The sequence below is a fragment of the Drosophila busckii genome, chromosome X, assembly GCF_011750605.1.
Source record: "Drosophila busckii strain San Diego stock center, stock number 13000-0081.31 chromosome X, ASM1175060v1, whole genome shotgun sequence".
NCBI classification, from domain to species: domain Eukaryota; kingdom Metazoa; phylum Arthropoda; class Insecta; order Diptera; family Drosophilidae; genus Drosophila; species Drosophila busckii.
Window position 1 is genome coordinate 4,517,652 of NC_046608.1, and position 17,942 is coordinate 4,535,593.

Genomic DNA, 17,942 nt, shown 5'->3' on the forward strand with positions numbered 1-17,942 from the left:
ATAATTTTAAATAATTTTTCAATTTCATTTTAAATATTTTTTGTAATCCTTTTTTTATCGTCGACTGTCCATAGTTGACATTAAATAAATAAAGAACATTTAAATGAATTAAATAAAATACATTTATATTTAGTTAATTTAAATTGTTTATTTAGTTTAATTAAAATATGCCTTCAAATAATTTGCCACTCTTAAATTCTTCTTTCATGCTTAAAAATATTAATTAAATTCAAATATTGTTAGCAAGCAACAAAAATAAATATTTTTTTAAACTGCTTCAAATGTATTTTATTTAGTTTATTTAAATTCCATTCACGCAAAGACTGTCAACATTTTTTACTCATATATTTAAACTAAAAATCTATTAAGCAATTTCTAAGTTCAGTTGCTATAAAACGCTGCAGAGACTGTAAACTGATATCTTTTAAGCGAAATCGTTCAGCATAAGCGTAAGTTACTGCTAAATTAGCAGCTCTAATTAAATGCGGCATTTAATTTATCCTTTAACTTTGATATGCATTGCTTTAATTATAAATTTTCTATAGCTACACAACAACAAGCAGCAAAATATTAATAATACGCCAGGTATTACAATTACAATATTAAAAATGTAACAATAATAAAAAGTATGCGCACAATTTTCATTATAAAAAAATTTAATGCTTGCCATTGTTTTGCATTGTTTGTAACAGAAGCCAAATGCCAAAGCAAATAAAATACAATTGTGATTAATGCAGCATAAACAAGGCTTAAATTAAGTCTCACTTTTGCGTGTAAGTTAATTGACGCTTGGACGCCATCAAAACATTTGCTGGCCCATTTGTTTGCGGTTGGCCTTTGAGGCGTTTGGCATTGGGTTGATCAATTGAATAGACACGAGTGTGGTCTGAATATGAACACAGAAACACGTACACTCTGTGTGTGTGTGTGTGTATTTATACGAGTGCTAAATGATTTGAGTGGCATTGTCCATTGGAAGCCCCTGCGGCTGCTTAATAGACGTCTTCTAAGGCTTTGACTGCCGCAGACTTTTAATGCCAATGTAAGAGGCTTGTTGTTGTTGTTGTTGTTGCTGTTGTTGCTGCTTTTGTTGTTGTTGTTGTAGCACTCGACAGGCGACACGCGTTGAGAGAACGTTTGGGAATACAACATGTACGTTGTTTTGTGATTTCTGCACATAAAATTATTTCAAGCATGTATATGTGTGTGTGTGTGTGTGTGTCAAGCGATCCGGACCAAACTTACAAGTTTTGTGTGTAATCATGATATTAATACTTTTTCAAAAAATGAAACAAATCGAGCAACTATATCATATAGCTGCCATAGGAACAATTGATAAAAAAAGGTGTTCTTGTATGAAAAACTTTTTTGTTTTCAAAGTTATCCGTACCAAACTATCCAGTTCTGCGTTTTATAACGCTTTTGATATATTGGCCAAACAGATCGGACCACTTTAACATACAGCTGCACCTGGTCAAGGTATGGACTATTATAATAAAAAAATTGTTTTTATATTATTTTTTCGACTTTTTATTATCTATTGACTATTATTTAATGAATACATTTAAAGTTTTTTTTTAAAAAATACTAAATTTTGAAAAAATAATTTTATTTGCTATGGCATTTATATTTCTTTCCAAAAAATAACTTTTAAAAGCATTAAGCTAAATTTCACAAGTATGCATTAAATTAAGAGCACGCACAGTTACAAAATAAGACAAAAATTTCCCCTTTTGCAGGTTGTAACAATATCAATTCGAATATTAGCTGCAAAAAAGGGCAATTTGCTGACACGTGCTTTTCGGCAATAACAGCTGACTTTACAGCTGTAAAGCTTAACACTTAAGCCAAAGTAAAGTATGCAAAAATTAAAAAGAATTTAAAGACAGTTGAACTGACAACATTTAACTTATATAATTGCATATATTTTTTAAAGCTAATACAATGCGTAATAATTTATTTAATCAATCTCTTGCTAAATATTTTAGCTTTGTTTATGACAAAATTATAAGAAAGAAATAAATGGAAGCAGCTGCACAGCAATAATTTTTCTAATTTGATTAACAACAATCACGCATTAAATAGCGTTAAACATTTTAAGTTTAACTTATATGCAAGAATAAATTAATTTCTGTGTATTAATTTATTTAATTGCTCTTATTTTTTATATTTTACTTAGCAGCAACTGAGCACACAAAATTGCTTAGCTAAACTTTTATATATAAAAAAAATAAATAGCAACTTTTGACGCTTTAAATAGCGCAAAACATTTTAAGCTCAATCTATAATAAAAACATAATTTAATGTGCTTTATTTTATATATTTTAATTAATATGCGTAGCATTTAAAAAATATTTATGTACGCCAAAGGGTTAAGCACTTAAGCTAATGAATAAAAACTGCAGCGTGCTCGCTCATGCGCTATCTCTTTCGCACTCGTATTTGATTTTATTAACAAGGCGTGATGATTATTTATGCCAAAAGCTCATAACTGTCTAAATGCAGCCAAAATCACTTTGTACGCCTTTTTTTCTTCTTCTTCTTCGTTGTTGTTGTTGTTGGCGTTTTGTATCTGATCTGAGCTGATTTGATTTAGCTGCCAAGAGACATAAAACACAGTAATTTATGACACGCCGACGTCGTCGTCTGTTGCGCACATAAAAAAAAGCAACAACAATAACTGTAAAAGTCGCAATGGGTCAAATTTGAGGCAATAAACTGAAGCTTGGCGCGCAAAATCAATAAAAGCGCACAGCAAAAAAAAAAAGGAAATATGAAAAAGTAAATAAAATAAAAAAAATATATTAAGAGATAGCACACAAAACTAAAAATACAAATAGCAAGTTGCAAGTGCGTTGGCTGTAAATTGATTTCGCTAAAGTTTACACTAAAGCCGCAGCGCCAAAAGTTTGCGCTCATTATGTGGGCAGGTGGGTGGTGCTTGGCCGCTTGGCTGCTTGGCTGCTTGGGTGGGTCACAGCTGGTCAACTTTCGCCACCAAATGAAATTTTCACTGATTACATTGCCGCCGCCAAATGATATACAAAAAAAAAAAAATCTTGTCGCTTTATGCGTTTTATATAAACAAATGTAATTTGCATAATTTGACAAATATTCAAATTCAAAGCTCAGCGCGCTCACCCTCAATGATAATTTCGAGAAAACAAGCGTTGGACTCGCTGCCGCTGCCACAAATCTGCTGCAATTGCCGCTGACTGAGCGTAATAAAAAACTGATCGGCGCCTAGCAGAAATTCTTTAATGTGCACGCGCTCGGCAAAATTGCGCAGCCGCCGCGTTACGCGCAGTCCGCACTGCAGCTGCCGATTGAGCAGCGCCAGTTTGGCATAAACAGGACGCGCTGTAGCTGGCGCTACCAACCAGAAAAGATACAGATAACCCATGCTGAGCGCATCCTCCTGCAGCTGCGGCGTGTTGGACAGCAGCGCCGGCCACGTCGTCTTGCAGGCCATCGCCAGCACAGGCAGGCAGCCGCTCAGCCGCTGCTGTCGCGGCGGCAAATCCACTTGTGGCTCCAGCAAGTCGCCGCTGCCATTGCCCTGCCAGTTGAGCACGCCCAGGCATAGATCGCAGCCAGGCTTCAGTTGACTTTGCGTCAGCAGCAACAAGCTGCGCTCACCGCTTGCCACATCACGCATACGCAGTCCAAACGCCTGCGGCGTCTCTAGCAAATGCTCATTGAGCAGATGCTGCAGCAGTTTGCTTGGCTCCACAGCCATCGCGCAGTTGGGCAGCGGACAAACTGAAGTCGCCGCCTCCAGCTCATCGCACTGCTCCTCGCTTGCCGCCATCAGTCGTCAATTGTTTATATTACTTTGCATTATTTGTTAACAAACATTTATGAAATTTTGACAACTAGCTGAGGCAGCTGAAATTTTAGTTTAAGCAAACAAAAAAATTCTAATTTAATTATTAAAAAACATATTCAAATGCATAAGATATTTTGGTTTAATATTTTTTTGAATTAACATTAATATTAAATCAATTTGCTTAGCAATACTAAATACTAATTCAATTCTTAAAAAAATATAAAAATTCATAAGATTATTTGCTTAATATTTTTTTGAATTAACATTAATGTTAAATCAATTTATGTCACCATTTTGCTTAGTAATAAATAAATACTAATTTAATTATTAAAAAATTATATAAATGCATGATTTTTTGCTTAATATTTTTTTGAATTAACACAATTAATTTCAAAACAATTTTTTTTAGTAATAAATAAATACTAATTTAATTATTAAAACATGTCAAAATGCTTGCTTCATATTTTTTTGAACTAACGCAATTAATTTTAAATCATTTTTTTTGTAATAATTTTTTTTTTTTAACAAATAAATAAATACTAATTTAATTATTAAAAAATTATATAAATGCATGATTTTTTGCTTAATATTTTTTAAAACATATTCCACACTCTGCACATATGTTTATGTGTAAATAATCATATATATATATATATTCTTTTATATTTTAATTTTTTTATATACAAATTAAGCAAATTGTAAACGTCTAAAACATTTAAACTAAAATAATTAAATGCTTTGCAAGTTGCTGTCAATAAAAAAAATCATTTAGCTGGAATTTATCAATTAATTATATACAGCATATAATATAATATAATTATATGAATATTTAATTAAGACTTTTCATATTCCCGCTATAAACGAAAGTCAATCATTTATTAAGAATTTCATATTATTTATTGCCACTTTTCATATTTGCCTCAAGAAAATTCATTTTATTGCCTTCTTTGCAGCTATTCAGGTAAATATATTAAAATTAAATATTTTCAATATGCAGAGATGGCAGCAACTCGTTCACTGCTTGGCTCATACGCAACTGACCAGCCGCAGGCTCAGTTCGCTCGCCTCTCAGCTCATTGAAGACTGTGTAATATTAATAAAGTCAATCAGCTCTCGCGGGCTCGCTAGCCTGAACCAGAGCATGTGTGCAGTGGATTCTCCTTACTATTGCCTGCTTGACCAGTGCACTATGGGTCGTTTCTCGGAAAAAGTGATATAAATGTGATTTTTACAAGTATGCAGATTTGAAAAATTTTAATGCTAACATATTTAGAAATGTTCAAGCTGTTATGTTACATTCCGCAAATGTTAAATTAACAGAGTAGCAACTAGTAGTAGCAGTACGACCGATAGGTGGCGCTAACAAACGTGCAGTGACCAGTGCTGTCGCAAAATTAAAACAACAAATAATTTTTTTAACATTTGTTATTTCTACAGGTTCCTACTATATGTTAATACTAATATGTCGTTTATTGAGGGCGTATATATCTAACAATTTGTAATTTTAGCAAGTGCTGTCTACGTAAAGATTTTGGAAATAAATTTCAACTTTGAATAGAGTTTACAAAAATTGTTTAACTTTGTTTAAAGTCAGTCCTGGTCCATGTTGTAGAGTGTTCAATTCCTAATTGAATGCAATTAGTCTCAATGTGCACTTTTTGCTACTTTTTGAAAAATTTACGTTTTAGGGGAAGCCTTTCAATAAGCCATGCAACACTTATCGAAGTGTGGCGTAAGCACACGCTGCAGTGTGTCAAGCAAAACGCACTCTTTAGTTACATATATTACTAAACATATAGATGCCAGCATTCTTCAGTTAAATGAGACCAGATTACGAGAGAAAGTACGGTGTTTTGTGCACATTTGTTGAATTTTCTAGATTTATGGTATAAAATGCAAATGGTTGGAGGGCAATCTTAGCTTAAATTTAATTGGAAGCAACAGGCAGTTAAAAAAAATCAACCAGTCGTCCTAGAATGTTATTTGATATGATAAGTGCAATTGCTCAAAGAAAGCACGGCACCTGTTTCGTCGAAGCCCAGAAGCACAATTACTGCAAGCGGCACGCATAGCTGTCGCGGACTTAGCAGTCTTGCAGCCATTCTAAAAATACTTGTCCTAAGCCCCGAAAATATCATCAGTAAGTCTTAAAAGGCGCATTAGCAAGCATAAGTTACTTGCACTCCTATTGGAAGTACTTTAATTGTCAGCATGTGTGCTTGAGCCAGCAGACGAGTCTGTTGACGATGCTGAATGCATATTTGAAAAAAATTATGATTTTATGTACGATATTGCGTTAGAAAACAAAAAAAAAACATTGAGTAAGAGAAAAAAAAATTTTTTTAAAACCAAAAAAATTAATTTTTTTTTTGGGCGGAAGTTTGGCCACGCCCACTTTTCTTACATAAAGGTAAGTGTATGTATAATACTAGAAAAAAGTTTCATGGAATTATCTTGCGTGGTTTTCGAGTTATTAATTTATATCACTTTTTCTATGAAACGACCCATAGTGCAGTGGACTCGGTGCAAAATGATTACGCATTGTTCGATAGTAAAACAAGCGACTATATAAATTGAAATGTACGTTGAAATGAACGTCAAACTTGCGTAGTGTACACAGTAAGAAAAATAAAAGCAATAAACGCATATGCAAAATAAGCTTAGCTGAGTTGCAAATTTATCAGACAAAGCAACTTAAGCGTTAACTTTAGTTTAGTAGTAGCAGTTAAGCAATTTTGGTGCAAATGCAGTTTTTTATATGTGAATAATTAGAATTTCAACACTAGCTTATAGCTCTTAGCTTAAGAACTGTTTATATTTATTTAACTATTGATTTTACATATTAAGTTTTGAATTTCATTTCAATTTTTAGCGCAAGTTGCAATTGAAGCGATTAATGAACAGCTAAATTTTGTTTAAATTGCTTTATATAAATAAAATTAAATCTACATATTTATTTATGCATAATAAAACAAGCTAATAAATATTTTTTTAAATTCATAATTTAACAAAACTTTTATTTCAATATGCATAAGCAAAGTCGCTGGCTGCGCTTATAAGTATGCTATATTTTTTAGTGCTTCATTGCTGCTTGCAACTTTTGCTTGTTATTTGTGCAACCGATAAGCCGCAGCAAATTTTGGTATAATAATTGCAACACACACACACACACACACACACGCATCATTATGGGCACGCACTTGAGTTGAGGGGGCACCGCGCTTTGCTCATTAAATGCGTAAATTGTCAACGCGTTCGAAAATGTTTAAAAAAAAGCAGCGAACGAACGTCAAGTGGCGCGAACTGTGTGGGGTCAACTTTAGTGGCAGCTTTGCAACTAATAGACAGCCAAATGTGAATGTGAATGCGACGCTGCTTAAAGCGCTTGCATACTTGCAACTTACTGCACATTTTCGCTGTTGCAAGTTGCCAAATGCAAAGTCGAGGGCGACGAGTTAAAGGACAGCAGCATGATTGCGCGACTTGCAGCGGTGTGTGGGGTGGGGGCGTGGGGCGGGGCATACGTCACAGTCTGTTTGCGCAACTTTCTGCTGACTTTTTAGACTAAAAGTCAAATATTTCATTTGGAAATTCCTAGCGCTAGGGCGAGAATGAAATGTGAAAATTTGCAAATACATAGAAAATACATGTGTGTGTGTGTGTTGGTGTGTGCCACGCCTACAGCAACACCCAAAACGTTAGCAGCAAAACACATTTTTCTAGCTCAACACTCAACCCAGACTGAAACCAATGCCTGCGCCCGTAGAACTTCAGGCCCGGCGGCTGCTTAAAAACTATAAATTAAGTTTACAACTTTTCCGCAAAAACTTTTTGCTACAGCTATTGCCCATTTTTGTTGTCGTTGTTGTTGTTGTTGTTGTTGTTGCTATGTTACCATTATTTCTGTGTTTTATCACAGTGTGACAAAATGCCATTGTAGCCAAAGAGGCAAAGAGCGCAACAACAATAAAAATGTATGTCAAGCCAAACAACAACAAGCAGCAGCAGCAGCAGATGAAGCTGAGCAGAGCAGAGCAGCGCAGTGAGCACTGTGACATCCATCATTGCTTCACAGTCAGCACTTGTTGACCTCTCCCAACTACTGTTGGGGGCTTGCCTGGCTGGCAGCTAATCAAAATGTCGCACAAAGTTCATTAACAACATTTTCCAGTCAATTGTCTTGTCAGCGAGAGAGGTGCGCAGCATATTTCTGAGCCCCAGCCAAACTGTTTGCAGCTTTGCATAGAGCGTACCAATCTCCCCCACCCCCCACTCCCCACTTACAGTTCAGCTGAGCTGTCGTGGGCGCACTTTGTTAACAACTTGGCATCAAACTGTTTGTCTTTCCACCTTTCGGCATGTCGATGACACGTCTGACAACTAAATGTGTGTGTGTGTGCGTGTGTGTGTGTGTGTGTGTGTGTGTGAGAGAGGCGTGGCTGGCAAATCAACAAAACTTAACGAACTGTTGCTAGCTCACTGCACTGAGCGCTCACAGCTGCCTGTAGACCAAAATTATACAATTGCCCACACAATAGACAATTGCTTATGACTGCGGTGTGAGCTTGAGAGAAAGATAGAGAGTGAGAGAGAGAGAGAGAGAGAGTCAAGTTGGCAAATATCTATGCCAAAGTGGCTAAATGAAAATGGCAGTCATTGGAGCTGAAAGTTCTTCGACTACTTCCAGTTGGGAATCCATCAGTACTAAGCTGCAAAATTTCTGCTTACCAAAAGATTGCTCAGCAGCTTTTTCTTTTCCAAATCGGAAATTAAGCAGAATGCAATCATTAAGCTGCGCTGCTTTACTTTTTTAAGTGATGTTTTAAGCTGAAACTAAATCATGCTAATCAATTGGGTAAAAAGGTTAATTCGAAGTAGCAGTATTGATAAACAAGAAGACTCCAAATATTCAAGAAGTTATATTGCTTAAAATAAATAAAGGAACATCCAAGTCCAATTCAAAAGAAAAACTAAAGCTTAGCTACAAAGTCTGTTAGCTACAACATTAGAGTATAAATCAGAATAGTCAACTCAGTATTATATAAAAAAATATTATATTGCTCAGAGTTCCTCCCATTGCTTTTCTCATGCGTCTATTTAGTCTTTGATTCTTTTGATGATTTCATATTACTTAGCTGTGATCTATTCTAATATTGAAAGTATTTCGTTTCTCTATTTAGTATTTGATTCTTTTGATGATTTTAACTAATTTAAACAATGGTTAGGCTTTGCTTGAATTTTAACTATAGAAGCTTTTTTATAAGCAGTTTCTCCATGGCTTTATCTTTAAGCTTGCCCCAAACTCTATGCTACATACTTAACACTCTAGCTGCAAATTAAAAACTCTTACTTCAGTTTCTACTTACAATACGCTTAAAAGCACGAAATTCCCCATGCAATCAATTGAATAGTCTTGCCAGCAATTAAAGCTTAAACGTTCGAATTTTGCTTTAGTGTTAAACTTAATGAGAACTTGTTCATAAACTAATTGAAGCGCACAAAGTATAATGATTCAATTTTAAGCAACTTAAAATGAAATCAACACTCAGCAACTGTTTCGTGTGTGTGTAAAAAATAATTATAATACATATTTGCAATTCCAAACAGCTAGCGTCTCAAATAATTAATGCACACACAAACAAACAAACAAACACACATATATACATATATACATATATATATATATATTTGCTGCTAGTCTAATTAGTGTCATAGCAAAGTTATTTAGTGCAAGATGTTTTTGAATAGACAGAAGTACAAGCTCAAGAGCATGTAATACAACACTTGATTATGCATTTAGGTAAAATTCATTAGCAGTTGACAGCTGCATGAGAATTGCAACAAGCCTCCAGGGCATGTAAGCAAAAGGTAAACAAAAAACAAATTGAGCGCAGGCAACTTTTATATACACTTTGCAATGCGAATAATACAAAAGTTATTTACACGATCAGTCAAGAACATGACAAAGCTTATGTGAAATTTATTTTACATTTTTTAAGCTTTTGTTGCTATACTTTTATTTCTGTGACAGCGGTATGGAATACAAACTATTAAAAATATAAACAAATTGCTTCAAAAATTGCAGAACATGTATACGAAATTTAGTTGCGCTAACGCTTATAGTTTCTGAGATCTTGCTGCTCATACAGTCGAAAATAGCTACATCAACTTAAATTAAATACATTTGCACAACTTCGTGCTAGCTGCTTTCATTTTTTATACAAAAATATCAAAGTGTATAATAAAAATAAAATGTATATAGCATATAACTGTGTGGGTGGAGAGCTTGGGGAACTGGCAAACAGATATGCATTTAATTATTATGCTGGGAATTAGTGTAGAGAGTCAAGAGTAAATGTGGCACACACAACGTTGTGTTGTGATTCGATTTGCATTTGCTCTTTGGCTGTAGCTGTAGTTGAAGCTTCAGCTGGGCTGACTTAATTGCAAAAAGAGATTTGATTAATTTGCATGCCATAAACAATTTTCGATTTGTTTATGTGCTCAAAGTGGAGGCCTGCTGCGTAATTAAAGCAAAGCTCTGTCTTTCTAAAAGAAATGAAGTGAATGCGCCTTGGCTGATGGCTGGTGGCTTAAGCAAGCGATAAGCATTTGCCTCAGCATGCAAATGAATGCAGCAATAGCAAAGAGAGAAAATGTCGACAAGGTAAGCAGATTAGAGCGCCTTTGACTTGTGTGCAGAGCAATCTCAGCTTTTCTTTCTTGACTTGACATGCAAACGAAACGCAGCAGCAGCAGCAGCAGCAACAAACTGAACTGAACTGCTGCTATATTATTATTTAAAATTTATATATATTTTTACGGCCAGTCGTGGCTACTTGCCGTTCAAACTGACAGCAGCTTCCGCTTTTGAGCGACTTTCGCCGCTGGTTTTGTCAAGCGCCTTTGACTTGTTACGCTTTAAGTTTCAGTTTCAGTTTCAGTTCGAGTTTCAATTCCCGCCATTCATATGCATATCAAAAATATCCTTGACCCGCTTGCGTGTCTTTAGCTATTGTGCGTGCCAGGAAGCAGCCAACGGCAAGTCGAGACTGCTACGCTTATTTTTATTCACTCCTTCTCACTTTTCCATAGAGCACACGCACACATAAACATAATACAAGCGCGCACAGCTCATTTGATATGCATATAATCTATGCATTTAACGTTGCGCATATTAATATTAAGTACTAGACCCCCCCCCCCCCAAAGCTACAAGTCTAGAGCCAAGCGAATAAAGCTAAAAAGAAAACGATTTAAATTTCAACGCTGTTGCTTGTGTAAATAAAGCAAATTAAAAGTTAAATATTCGTAGCTCAGTGCAAACAAAGCAGTAAACTTGCAGTTCACTATTAAAATGTTAAAAAAGAATTAAAATATGTAATTAGCTATGAATATCAAAATCGCAAGCATGATAACAAAAACATAGCATACTTATAAGCGCAGTTAGCTATAGACAGCGGAACTGGCTGAGTTAAATTTAAAAAAAAAGTGTATTAAATTATATATAAAAAAAATATTTTCACTTAATTTAATATTCATAACTAACATTTAGTTATGTTTCAGCAGCACATTCCAATTTAAAATGCTTAGGCTTAGTTCATTTTAAATTTTCGTTAAATTCAAAAAAAGTTTCTTGACAAATTATTTAAATGCAGCACATTTTTATGCAGCCTAATATTTCATAAATATGGCTTAATTTCAAATCTCAAATCTAACTTGATAACTTAGCAAATTTTTACTTCAAGTCTAATGGTTTTTTAAATCAGAAACTAGCGCAGGACTAAATGAAATTACTATTCGAATGCAGTGAGCTGTGAGCAAGCTATCAAAAATAATATTAACAAATAAACGCAATATATTTCATCGTCGCTGAATCAACAACATAATTTCAATATATATTTCTTTGTAAGCAATCAATTGAGCCAGTTATATTTTAACAATTGTATGTAATGTTTATTTTATTACGTATATAATTAATTGAAAGCTATATAAACAAAAACTGCGCTCTAGACTAATTTAAAAGAAAGCAAGTTGGTAAAAAACAAAGGCCAAGTAAGCAGCTCAACTTTTGCACAAGCTGCATCTTCGATAGCTAACACTAACAGATTTTTACGAGCTTTGCTGTCTATTTAATGGATGAAGAGTTACAGAAATTGCAACAGGATATGCCCACATTCAAGTGCGTGCTGCTGGGCGATGGTGCCACTGGCAAATCGACATTTATCAAAAAGCATTTGACTGGCGAGTTTCAAAAGAATTATGTGGCCACGTCGGGTGTCAAACCTTATGCCTTGGTTTTTAATACGACGCGTGGTCCCATTCGCTTCAACGTCTGGGATACAGCCGGTCAGGAGAAGTTTGCTAGATTCCAAGATGTCAACTATATGGTAGGCCAGTGTGCCATGATCATGTTCGATGTAACATCGCGTATCACTTACAAGAATGTGCCCAACTGGCACAAAGGCTTGCTGCGCGTTTGTGACAAGATTCCCATAGTGCTGTGTGGCAATAAAGTTGATGTTAAAAATCGCAAAATCAAGCCCAAGCATATTGTATATCATCGCCAGGAAAATTTGCAGGTAAGCCAGAGCAACAAACAAGAAAGAGATGCAGCTAGTGCAATGGCAAATGTTTGCTTTGTTTGTTATAAACTTTGACATTCATAATACTATAAGTTGTGTAAATGTATGTAACAGGTAGAAGGTAGGTTCTCCTATATCCAAGCCCAAACGCTTTTATTTTATTCTTTTTTATTTCCTCCCCCCTCCCCCGCTAATCGAAAAAAATGAATTGCACCCACAATATTAAGCAATTAAAAAATATTTTAAAACCTGAAAATAATGTTTTTGACCGATGTCGACTTAACTTTGGAATTATACACATTTTAATTTTCAATATAGACAGCGGGCTGCGCTTGCTGACGCACCATACAAACGTCGCTGCCGACGCAGGCGTCCACTTGTTTTTTTATGTTTAGACTAATAAATTTTCATTGCTTGCAGTATTTTGAAATTTCTGCTAAATCGAATTTGAATTATGAGAAGCCATTTCTTTGGCTCGCTAGCAAGCTGATTGGCGATCCAAATCTAGCATTAGTTGAAATGGCGGCGCTGCTTCCGCCTGAGATAAAATTAGACAAAGACTTGCAGCTGGAACTTGATCGCGATATGAAAAGAGCGCTACCCCCATTGCCCGATGAGGATGATGAGCAGTTATAAGCAAACGTTTTGTAAGAAATTTGGCTATAAACAACATTAGAATAATTACAACAAAAAAACAACAAGCTTAAGCTGAAGCAAATGAGTCTAAAAACAATTAATTTATAAAATAAATGTCAGCAAATTAAAATATACTGTTTGATTCACGTTAACAGCTGAAACTATTTTATGCTTTAAGTCTTAGCAGTCAAAACAATTTTAGAGCTATAATTATTTAAATACTTAAATTCGCTTGTCATATTATTTAGGTTTTAATACTGTTTAACAACTAATCTAATTTAAAAAAAAGGAATTTGAATATTTAGATAAGCCTGTTCTGTAAATTATACAAAAATAGCCCGACTCAATAATTGAAATGCAACCAATTCTACTTAATTATCATTAAAAATGCATTTTGAAGACCTTTCTATTAATATCAGTATGTCAATAATAAAATGTTCAATTGGTGAGTACCTTCAACTTTAGTTTTGTAAAATTACTTTTGCGCACTTCTGTATATTTGTATTTTTATTAAATTATACACATTAAAATGTATATTTGCTGCTTGTCTTTGCTTTATGTCTAAGCATGCTCTAAATTTTAATAGAAATATTATTAGCAACAAATGAAAATTGTCAAACATGCAAAGATAAATAGGGAAACATAAATTGTAAATATCATTGTGAATTTTCTTTTTTGCTTAAGCCTGCTCTTCTTCCTTCGCCTTGTTGTAGCGCTCCAAATCCTTGAGAAACAGCGCCTTGGGCTTCATGACACTAGGACGCTCGCCGCGACAAGTGGGACAAAACCAATCGCCCTTTGGCTTGATCTTAACCGAAACGCATGCGAAATGAAACCACTGAATGGGGCATAAATCATTTTCGCAGCCTATCATTTTACCAAATGAGACTTGATTGCAATCGCAATAAATGGGCTCATCTGAATCAATGCCTTCCAGATCAGCAGGAACTGCTGCCTTGCGTTTCTGCTTCTTGCTAGCAGAGCCGACAATATCACCAGAGCCAGCTGCCATTGCTGCTGCTCTCTTACGCTGAGCGCCATTGCCAGCTACGTTGGCAGCTTTTTTATCGCCGCTTTCCATTAGGTGCGCATAATTTATTTGGCTGGCAAAGCGTCGTTGGGAGCGCCTGATGCCGAACTCATCGAAAACGCTGCCGCCTTCATTTCCATTGCCAGCTTCGTTGTCAGTATTCAAAGCATTACCCTCGATTTCCAATAAGTTTTGATTCTTCTTTTGACTTGGATAGCGCCGCTGGTAACTTTCATTTCCATTGACACCTTCCTTCGCCAGTATTCAAGCATCACCCCGGATGTTTCTCACTACCGTTTTGATTCTTCTTTTGCACTCGCAAATAGCGCCGCTCGGTAGCCTTTTCCATTTCCAATGATACCCTTCCTTTGCCAGTATTCAAATTAGCATTAACTGCCAATTTTCTATCTACGCTGTGTGATTACTCTTTTGACTAGGGGAATAGCGCTGCGTAGCTTCCATGTCGCCATTGCAGCTTCCGGGCCGTATTCAAAGCATAACCTCGATGCCCATAAGTTTTTGATTCTTATTGTGACCTTGGATAGCGCCGCTGGTTAACTCTCAATTTCATTGACGCCTCTGGCAGTATTCAACAGCATTACCCCCCCCGATTTCCCATCTACCGTTTTTGAATACTTCTTTTGACTAGGATAGCGCTGCTGGTAGCTTCCATTCCCATTGACAGCTTCCTGGGCCGTATTCAAAGCATTACCCTCGATTTCCAATAAGTTTTGATTCTTCTTTTGACTTGGATAGCGCCGCTGGTAACTTTCATTGCCATTGAAACCTTCCTTGGCAGTATTCAAAGCATTACCCCGGATTTCCACTACGTTTTGATTCTTCTTTTCACTCGCATAGCGCCGCTGGTAGCTTCCATTTCCATTGATACCTTCCTTGCCAGTATTCAAAGCATTACTGCCAATTTCTACTACGTTTTGATTCCTCTTTTGACTAGGATAGCGCTGCTGGTAGCTTCCATTCCCATTGACAGCTTCCTGGGCCGTATTCAAAGCATTACCCTCGATTTCCAATAAGTTTTGATTCTTCTTTTGACTTGGATAGCGCCGCTGGTAACTTTCATTTCCATTGACACCTTGCTTGGCAGTATTCAAAGCATTACCCCCGATTTCCAATAAGTTTTGATTCTTCAATTGACTTGGATAGCGCCGCTGGTAACTTTCATTTCCATTGACACCTTGCTTGGCAGTATTCAAAGCATTACCCCCGATTTCCAATAAGTTTGATTCTTCAATTGACTTGGATAGCGCCGCTGGTAACTTTCATTTCCATTGACACCTTGCTTGGCAGTATTCAAAGCATTACCCCCGATTTCCACTACGTTTTGATTCTTCTTTTGACTTGGATAGCGCTGCTGGTAGCTTCCATTCCCATTGACACCTTCCTTGGCAGTATTCAAAGCATTACCCCCGATTTCCACTGAGTTTTGATTCTTCTTTTCACTCGCATAGCGCCGCTGGTAACTTTCATTTCCATTGACACCTTGCTTGGCAGTATTCAAAGCATTACCCCCGATTTCCAATAAGTTTTGATTCTTCTTTTGACTTGGATAGCGCCGCTGGTAACTTTCATTTCCATTGACACCTTGCTTGGCAGTATTCAAAGCATTACCCCCGATTTCCACTACGTTTTGATTCTTCTTTTGACTTGGATAGCGCTGCTGGTAGCTTCCATTTCCATTGACACCTTCCTTGGCAGTATTCAAAGCATTACCCCCGATTTCCAATAAGTTTTGATTCTTCTTTTCACTCGCATAGCGCCGCTGGTAACTTTCATTTCCATTGACACCTTCCTTGCCAGTATTCAAAGCATTACCCCCGATTTCCAATAAGTTTTGATTCTTCAATTGACTTGGATAGCGCCGCTGGTAACTTTCATTTCCATTGACACCTTGCTTGGCAGTATTCAAAGCATTACCCCCCCGATTTCCAATAAGTTTTGATTCTTCAATTGACTTGGATAGCGCCGCTGGTAACTTTCATTTCCATTGACACCTTGCTTGGCAGTATTCAAAGCATTACCCCCGATTTCCACTACGTTTTGATTCTTCTTTTGACTTGGATAGCGCTGCTGGTAGCTTCCATTCCCACTGACACCTTCCTTGGCAGTATTCAAAGTATTACCCCCGATTTCCAATAAGTTTTGATTCTTCTTTTCACTCGCATAGCGCCGCTGGTAACTTTCATTTCCATTGACACCTTCCTTGGCAGTATTCAAAGCATTACCAACGATTTCCACTACGTTTTGATTCTTCTTTTGACATGGATAGCGATGCTGGAAAATTCCATTCCCATTGACAACTTGCTGGGCATTACTCCCGATTTCCAATAAGTTTTGATTCTTCAATTGACTTGGATAGCGCCGCTGGTAACTTTCATTTCCATTGACACCTTGCTTGGCAGTATTCAAAGCATTACCCCCAATTTCCACTAAGTTTTGATTCTTCTTTTCACTCGCATAACGCCGCTGGTAACTTTCATTCCCATTGACACCTACTTTTTCCATTCGGTGCGCATAATTTATTGCGCTCGCAAAGCGCCGCTGGTAGCTTCTTGTGCCATCGAACTCGCCTGCAGCATTGATCAAACTCAGACTTGCAGCATTGGCCATTGAGTTAGCAGCGCCAGCGCCAGAGCTTGAAGCAGCACCGCTGACCACAGAATTCTTGCGCTCGCTTTCATTCCCCTTGACAACTTCGTTGGCTGCATTATCGACGATTTGCACTAGGTTTTGATTTTTCTTTTGGCTCGCAAGGAGCACCTGCGAGCTCTTGCTGCCGAATTCAGCGGCGAGGCCATCGCTAAGCAAAGAGTTTCCATTCCCATTGCCAACGCCGTTTTCCATTAGCTGCGCATAATTTATTTGGCTCGCAAAGCACCGTTGCGAGCGCCTGAGGCCGCTTTCGTTGCCATTGCCAATTTCTTTGGCAGTATTCAAAGCATTAGCGCTGATTTCTTCGGAGTTAACATTCATCGTTTCATTCGCATAGCGCCGCTGACTGGCGACCAAAGCGGTATTGAGCTCGCTTTCATTTCCTTTGCATTCTGCTTTGGCAGTATTCAATTCAATATCGAAGATTTCGATTCTATTTTGACTCGCAATGCTTGCAGCATTGCCCAATGAGCTTGAAGCCCCCACAAGCGAGGAAGCTGCACTTTCTGGCTGCTCATTTTCCACTAGAGCAGCTACACTGCTGCCGCCACCTTTGTCTTCATCAGCACGCATGGCACTCTGTGCTGTGTCCAAGTCAAGTTGCTGCTCAGCCGCATCTAGTTGATGCACCTTGGCACCGATTATGCTGTGCAGACGATTCACAATCTCGATCTTTTTATCGCCCAGCTGCTGAGCTTGTATTAGACCCTGCTGCATGCGTGCATAGCATCTGGTCTTAGAGCTCACCGAGCTCAACTGCGACATATAGAGATCGTGATAGTGATTCATATCGCGTATCACGCCTTTGTACTGTACATCAAGCTCGCGTATGCGCGAAAGCTGCTGCTGCACATCGTCCGGCAGATGCTCCACCGAGTTCAGATAATTGTCCACATAGTTGGCCGACTTGATGGCCTCGGACTCTGCTGCAGACATTTTAATTGTATTTGTTATTTTTATAAATTTTCTAAAATTAATGCGTAGCGTTGACAATACGTAAGCAACAATACGAATGTTTAGTTTATATTATTTTATAGAAAAAATTGAAATCAAGCTACTTTGCTGTGGAAAATTTGTTAACAAAAAATTGACTAAAGCAAACTTAGTTGCAATAAATATTCGTATTTGAAAAGAGAAAAAAATTTCATTATTTAAAATTAACAAAGGCTTAAGCGCATAAAAATAGTGAAAA

The 17,942-nt window shown here is 36.8% G+C and overlaps 4 protein-coding genes across 5 annotated transcripts; 1 reads left to right on the forward strand and 3 right to left on the reverse strand.

Annotated features, from left to right (window-relative positions):
- Positions 1 to 3,076: 3,076 nt before the first annotated feature.
- LOC108606082 lies at positions 3,077 to 3,886 on the reverse strand. Its single transcript, XM_017995929.1, has one exon. It carries the CDS (start codon positions 3,809 to 3,811, stop codon positions 3,122 to 3,124), a length of 690 nt encoding a protein of 229 aa, XP_017851418.1. The 5' UTR covers positions 3,812 to 3,886; the 3' UTR covers positions 3,077 to 3,121.
- Positions 3,887 to 11,736: 7,850 nt separating this feature from the next.
- On the forward strand, positions 11,737 to 13,159 carry LOC117134917 (GTP-binding nuclear protein Ran-like). 2 transcript variants are annotated; one of them, XM_033294399.1, is made up of 3 exons: positions 11,737 to 11,774; positions 11,843 to 12,411; positions 12,835 to 13,159. In XM_033294399.1, exons 2-3 carry the CDS (start codon positions 11,965 to 11,967, stop codon positions 13,048 to 13,050), a joined length of 663 nt encoding a protein of 220 aa, XP_033150290.1. In that variant the 5' UTR covers positions 11,737 to 11,774; positions 11,843 to 11,964; the 3' UTR covers positions 13,051 to 13,159. The 2 variants fall into 2 exon arrangements, with proteins under 2 accessions (XP_033150290.1, XP_033150291.1); XM_033294400.1 differs by having other exon boundaries at positions 11,774 to 11,884; positions 11,938 to 12,411.
- A 518-nt stretch (positions 13,160 to 13,677) lies between these two features.
- On the reverse strand, positions 13,678 to 15,976 carry LOC117134911. The gene is made up of 4 exons (XM_033294371.1): positions 15,950 to 15,976; positions 15,303 to 15,890; positions 14,704 to 15,177; positions 13,678 to 14,332 (listed from the first exon to the last, which is right to left on the reverse strand). The coding sequence occupies exons 1-4, from the start codon at positions 15,974 to 15,976 to the stop codon at positions 13,730 to 13,732; spliced, it is 1,692 nt and encodes a 563-aa protein (XP_033150262.1). The 3' UTR covers positions 13,678 to 13,729.
- Positions 15,977 to 16,617: 641 nt separating this feature from the next.
- Positions 16,618 to 17,686, reverse strand: LOC108604941 (inhibitor of growth protein 1-like). The gene is made up of 2 exons (XM_033294372.1): positions 16,754 to 17,686; positions 16,618 to 16,668 (listed from the first exon to the last, which is right to left on the reverse strand). Exons 1-2 carry the CDS (start codon positions 17,684 to 17,686, stop codon positions 16,618 to 16,620), a joined length of 984 nt encoding a protein of 327 aa, XP_033150263.1.
- Positions 17,687 to 17,942: the final 256 nt, after the last annotated feature.

Excerpts from the sequence above, each read along its gene's own strand:
- LOC108606082 (XM_017995929.1), bottom strand. The coding sequence starts at position 3,811 with ATGGCGGCAAGCGAGGAGCAGTGCGATGAGCTGGAGGCGGCGACTTCA.
- LOC117134917 (XM_033294399.1), top strand. The coding sequence starts at position 11,965 with ATGGATGAAGAGTTACAGAAATTGCAACAGGATATGCCCACATTCAAG. Across the intron at positions 12,412-12,834 it reads ATCGCCAGGAAAATTTGCAG|TATTTTGAAATTTCTGCTAA; the intron begins GTAAGCCAGAGC and ends CATTGCTTGCAG.
- LOC117134911 (XM_033294371.1), bottom strand. The coding sequence starts at position 15,976 with ATGAAAGTTACCAGCGGCGCTATCCAA. Across the intron at positions 15,891-15,949 it reads TTACCAGCGGCGCTATCCAA|GAAGGTGTCAATGGAAATGA; the intron begins GTCAATTGAAGA and ends AATACTGGCAAG. Across the intron at positions 14,333-14,703 it reads AAAAGAAGTATTCAAAAACG|GAAGGTGTCAATGGAAATGA; the intron begins GTAGATGGGAAA and ends ATACTGGCGAAG.
- LOC108604941 (XM_033294372.1), bottom strand. The coding sequence starts at position 17,686 with ATGTCTGCAGCAGAGTCCGAGGCCATCAAGTCGGCCAACTATGTGGAC. Across the intron at positions 16,669-16,753 it reads GCGAGCGCAAGAATTCTGTG|GCGAGTTCGATGGCACAAGA; the intron begins GTCAGCGGTGCT and ends TCAATGCTGCAG.